This window comes from Primulina huaijiensis, chromosome 13 (assembly GCF_012295235.1).
Source record: "Primulina huaijiensis isolate GDHJ02 chromosome 13, ASM1229523v2, whole genome shotgun sequence".
NCBI lineage: Eukaryota > Viridiplantae > Streptophyta > Magnoliopsida > Lamiales > Gesneriaceae > Primulina > Primulina huaijiensis.
In genome coordinates, this window is record NC_133318.1 from 17,509,059 (window position 1) to 17,514,607 (window position 5,549).

Genomic DNA, 5,549 nt, shown 5'->3' on the forward strand with positions numbered 1-5,549 from the left:
TATATATATTATTTAATATCTTAGAAAATAATGAAAACTAAATATATAAAAGTAACACAAAACTCAAAAATATAAGTCAAAGTAAATGTAGACACTTAAATGTAGTTTATATTTTCATGAGATATCTAATTCAAATTTGAATTTTAAAAAAGAAATTGAAAAGAATTCAAGCACACATCTGATGGTTACTAAATACAATTCGATCGAGGCAAAATGTATTTGTAGAAAATTTCAATATACTGACCACACGTGCTAAGTTTTCTAAACCCTGAATTAAACTATAAAATTTTATTTTTAAAATAAATTGCTAATATTTTTAAATAAAATAAGAAATAAGATAATTGAGCTGAAATATTTTAATATATTTTGAATTATAAGATCTTTTTATTATATAAAATAGCAAAGAGGAATAACTAAATTTAAAAAGAAAATAAAATCAATTATTACAACAAATCAAGAACTCGTGATTAATCTAAATAAAAAAAAGTACTTATGATTAAAAAAATGATTGTAAGTTGAGTTTTAAACAAAGCCTATCCTATAATTTTCATATGTATAAGATCAGTTGTCTCACGGATAAAGATGCATGAAACCATTCAACAAGAGACCTACTATTCTTGATAAATCACAACAAAACACACACACATATATATAACCAAATTTCATGTTTTTAAAATTTGAACGACTCCTTTTAAAATTTCATTTGATTACATAAATAGGAGTAATTAATTTCTGTTTAACGCCTTCTTCGGTAATCACAAAAATGACATGAAACGGCTCTCTTTTTTACTAATTAATAATAACTATGAAGAATAATTACCCCTAATTAAATTTAGACCCAACGTTCGAAAAACAAAAAATCCCACATTTCTTGCGAGCACGCGTCACTTGTTCTGGTGTGGACTTTGGAGCCTCGGAAATGCCTAACCTATTTGCTCAATTCGTTTCTAATCTTTTTTTTAAAAAAAAAAATCTTGAAATAATTCAACATCTTTTTTCATATTTACTAGTTTTTGCATTTTAACTAACAATTCAAAGGCTACTTTACTCTATGCTATTTAATAAGGGAAAATTGCTAATTCGAGTTCATTTGAACAATTTCATGATGTCATTTCAGCAATATTAAACTACATATTATGGCAACGAAAAAATATGAAAAAACAACTTATCAAATTAAGATTTTGACTAATTATTGGATAAAAAAATAAATAAAACATGTTAAATTACGTGACAGTTTTTACAAATTTTCCTATTTATTTTCTTTTCAAATCCTTCCCTAAAATAGAAAAAAAAACACAAACTTTGAATTAAAAAAAAGTCAGAAAGTAAATTAATTGCTGAGGTACCTAAATTAAAAAAAAAACAAAAACAAAACCAAACCAAATTAAACCAAACCTCCCCTAGAGATTCCCTAACCAAGCCAAATCATCTGGTGTAGCACTATATAAAGGAAGCAAATGTGCAAGCCCAAAATCCTACTATTCCCCTTTCTCAGTAGTTTTCTCTCTAATAATACTTACAGTGTGCTAAATGGCTTCTCTGAAAACCCTTATTTGTTGTTTTCATATTCTTCTTTCCTTGTTTATGGCTATTAATCTCTCCGAAGCAAGAGAATTCGTGGTTGGTGGAAATAAGAAGAAGTGGGAAATCCCGTCTTCTTCTGACGAATTCAACAAATGGGCTGCCAAAATTCGCTTCCAAATAGACGATTCTATTGGTAAATCCATTTTTTTCAGATTATTTTTCTTTTGGATCTTGCATGGTTTTTCATTTGATGGAAATATTTAGAATCATCTGTTTTATGAACTAAATTGCCATTAATCGGACCACCGTTTTGTATGAATTCTAAATTTTTTCCATCCATTTTTAACTTGACGGAGTTTGGCATATAAATTCGTTGTTCAAAAACTTTTTCCTTAGGAGTTAAAAACCCATCTTTCATTTTTTATTTTTTGCTTTCAACCATTTATCAACATTTTTTTTGCTGTTCAAGAACCTTTTGTATTATACATATATGTAATAAGATATATATCATTGATTTTTTCCACGTTAAATCAATCTTGCGCTGACATTACTTTTAATCCCAAAGTGTTGAAGTACGATTCGAAGACAGATTCTGTGCTGGAAGTGACGGAAGAAAACTACAATAACTGCAACAAATCAAACCCGATTAGATCTTACAGTGATGGAAGTACAAAGATCACATTAGACAAAAGTGGCCCATTTTTCTTCATCAGTGGGGCGGAAGGCCACTGCGAGAAAGGCCAAAAGCTTGAGATCAAAGTACTGTCAGCCAACCACAGCCACTTGCAGCCCGTGACGCCGGAACCTTCTCCATCTGATATAGACCACCTTGCACCAGCTCCGGCACCCTCGACCGCTGGCTCTGGACCAAAGACATGGTGGTTTGTCACCGGCGCGGCTGTGGTGGGAATTTTATCTTCGATTTAGAGAAATATGACAATAAAGCAGTAGTTCATTATTTTGTGAGACAATGTGCATGGCATGTTGGTTGGTATTAGACTAATGTTTTTTTTATGTATTGTGTTTTTCTTGATTTTGTTGAACTGGGATTGGCATTATTATAATTTTGTTATTAGGATGATTTTAAATTAATTAAGGGAGTTTTTTTAATTAGTAATTAGCATTAATTAGTGGCTAATTTTGTTAACTTGTTTGCTGGATCCGTTCTGGCATGACAGGAGCATTCGCATGTGGCATTTCTATGAAGAAGATATAATTGATTAATTTGCAAGTCCACCTTTTTTACATAGACATATCCACATATTTGCATTCATGGAAACATTTAAAATGCAGAAACGTGTATTTCATCCTTATTGAATTTACCATTTTTTTAATTCATCGTTGATTTACTTCTAAAACAATGTTTTTTCGTTACTATACTGATATTATTGAAAACACAAAAATTCTCCTGAGACCGTCCATCCAACGGGTCAATCTTGTGAGACAAACCTTCGAACCGGTCCTAATCATGAAAAACTATTATATTTTATTCAAAAAAATATAATTTTTCATTTTTTTTATATATATATATATATATATATAGTCTATGATCAGAAAAGTAAAAGATTCCCACAAATTCTTGCATGCAATATATACCAAAAAACGAAAAGAAAAAAAAACTAGACTACACACAAAGGAACGGGATGTATAGAGACCGATTCAGCAGATGAAAATAAAAACGATTCCTGTTTGTTAGAATGCTTAATTCACTGATCGCACTCCACTTGTCAAACATGTAACAATCTCCAGCCCTATTTTTCTTTCAATCCCCCTCGTACAAATTCATCAAACAACATAACAAAAAACGAAAAAAAATATAAAAAATGGTAGTAGCACCAGGGAATGTGAATCCAACAGGAATGCGGGCACCACCTCCACCGGGGCAGGGCCAGCCAGTCATCAAGGCTGCGGGGGTAGCCACCCCCACCATGGCTTCGGAGGGAACTTACCAAGGGCATCCAAGAATGCCTGCGGCGACACAACATAACACAGAGGTTCTCCACCAGAGGAGCAAGATGCCTTTTTGCCCGGCAAGAATGGCCATTGGCGGGTTCGTGTGTGCAGCTATCATTGGCTATTTCACCTTGTACTCCAAGAAGAAACCTGAGGCTACTGCACTGGATGTTGCGAAAGTCGTCACCGGAACCGCCTCACCGGAAAATACTCGTCCCCGGAACTAATAATTTCATTTTTAAGGTTATACATAAATTGCATGTGTTGTCGTTGATATTTAAAGATATTGTAAGGATTTTATTTTTCAGCTCTAGCTAGTATGCGCTACCATCTTTTTGCAATTTATTTTTTAATATAGATTTTTTTTATCTTTTTATAAATTTAATCTCAAACAAAAAATTTAGAGCGCTATCTGCTTAAAAGAACTTTGCTACACAAAAATGTGAGTTATCAAGAATATATACCGCTATTCAAATTTCACATTAGTTATTGATATTAATGACATAACATTAAATACTAATTCTCTGATGCATGTAGGCTTAAAAAATTTCTTTCGAGCTTAAGCAACTTTTTTTTATAATTACTTTGATTTATATTGAAATAGGAATAATATCATGATTATGAAAATCGACCATGAATATTGCGATAATTTTTAAAATTGGCCATGTCATCAAGAGATAATCAATCAATACTAGATTAAAAAACAATATATATAAATAAATAAGCATCTATATATTCCCACTACAAAGTTTTTTTTTTATTACTAGCATTTCACCCGTGCGATGTACAAAATGCTATTTTATGTAACTAATGATTAAAATTAGTAAATATTAGAGTCTGAATAATTATTTAAAATTATTGATATAATACAATGAATATATTTAAATTTTAAATACTATTATAAAAAAAATTATTATATCAAAATATTTAAGTCATTTGAGATAACACTTAAATGATGATAACAATATTTTGTCATTAAATTGATTTATTTATCTTGATTAAGTGAAACTGTTATTAATAAAAAAATAGAAAAAATATTTAGAAAATCATATATTATTTTGTTTACCAAAAAATTCAAACAATAAATAATTATTTTTCAAAAATTTAATTTTTTTGTCATTTATTAGATGAATAAATTTTTAAAATAATTTTTTTTTAAAAATGTCATTGTTTTTTGGACATGTTAAAAATATTTATATTAAATTTCTACTAAGATACATATTTTAAAGTTCTATATATAATAATAATAATAATAATAACAGTTTACAGACACAAAAACGTAATATTATATAAAAGCTTTTATATTTTATTTAGCATGATAGGGAGTAGTAAATTAATATAAAATACATAAAAGTAATAAATAACTTAAAACTATAATCGAAATTAAATAGAATGATATAATCAATGGAGATACTTAAATATAGTTTATATTTTCAAGTAACATCGAATTTAAATTTGAATTGTTAAACATAAATTGAAAAAAATTCACATTTAATTACGTACTTATTTTGTGTGCATGTAGATCAAATCAACGAATTAATCATATTTTAAGATCCAAATGTATTTTTGAATGATTTACCTTATAGGTGATAATGAACATTGCACACATTTTTTTAATTTTGATTGAAAATTGATTGTCTGAACATGATGCAGAAATCAGACTGAATTATTTATAGAGGTTATAATAACAACTAAATATATCAAGTAATACAAAATCATATATCAAATTAAACGAATTGATATAATAAATGCAAAAATGTAAAAGTAGTTCATGTTTTCAATGAAATTCAGTTTCAATTTGAATAAAAAAATTATAATTCATAAATTACATTTGAATTGATATAAAAATGAATTAAATTCAAATTTTAACGAATTGATATAATTAATGTAAACAATAATTGAAGTTTCTGTTTTCAAATTTCTTCAATTCACATTTGAATTTTTTTTAAAAAAATGGAAAAGTATTTATAAAAACAATATCAATAAAAATTACATAAAATTAAATGTTTTCAATCATTTCAATATACTTATTTCGAGATTCATTATATATCTTTTTTTTTTTTTTTAGGATT

General features: G+C 28.0%; 2 protein-coding genes across 2 annotated transcripts in view; both read left to right on the forward strand.

The window, feature by feature from the left end:
* LOC140990910 (probable cyclic nucleotide-gated ion channel 5) overlaps nucleotides 1-5,549 on the forward strand; it is a 49,259-nt gene that overhangs the window by 34,893 nt on the left and 8,817 nt on the right. The gene's annotated exons all lie outside the window — the stretch shown is intronic.
* Nucleotides 1,495-2,619, forward strand: LOC140956418 (early nodulin-like protein 14). The gene is made up of 2 exons (XM_073413156.1): nucleotides 1,495-1,717; nucleotides 2,090-2,619. Exons 1-2 carry the CDS (start codon nucleotides 1,531-1,533, stop codon nucleotides 2,449-2,451), a joined length of 549 nt encoding a protein of 182 aa, XP_073269257.1. The 5' UTR covers nucleotides 1,495-1,530; the 3' UTR covers nucleotides 2,452-2,619.

Excerpts from the sequence above, each read along its gene's own strand:
- LOC140956418 (XM_073413156.1), top strand. The coding sequence starts at position 1,531 with ATGGCTTCTCTGAAAACCCTTATTTGTTGTTTTCATATTCTTCTTTCC. Across the intron at positions 1,718-2,089 it reads CCAAATAGACGATTCTATTG|TGTTGAAGTACGATTCGAAG; the intron begins GTAAATCCATTT and ends TTAATCCCAAAG.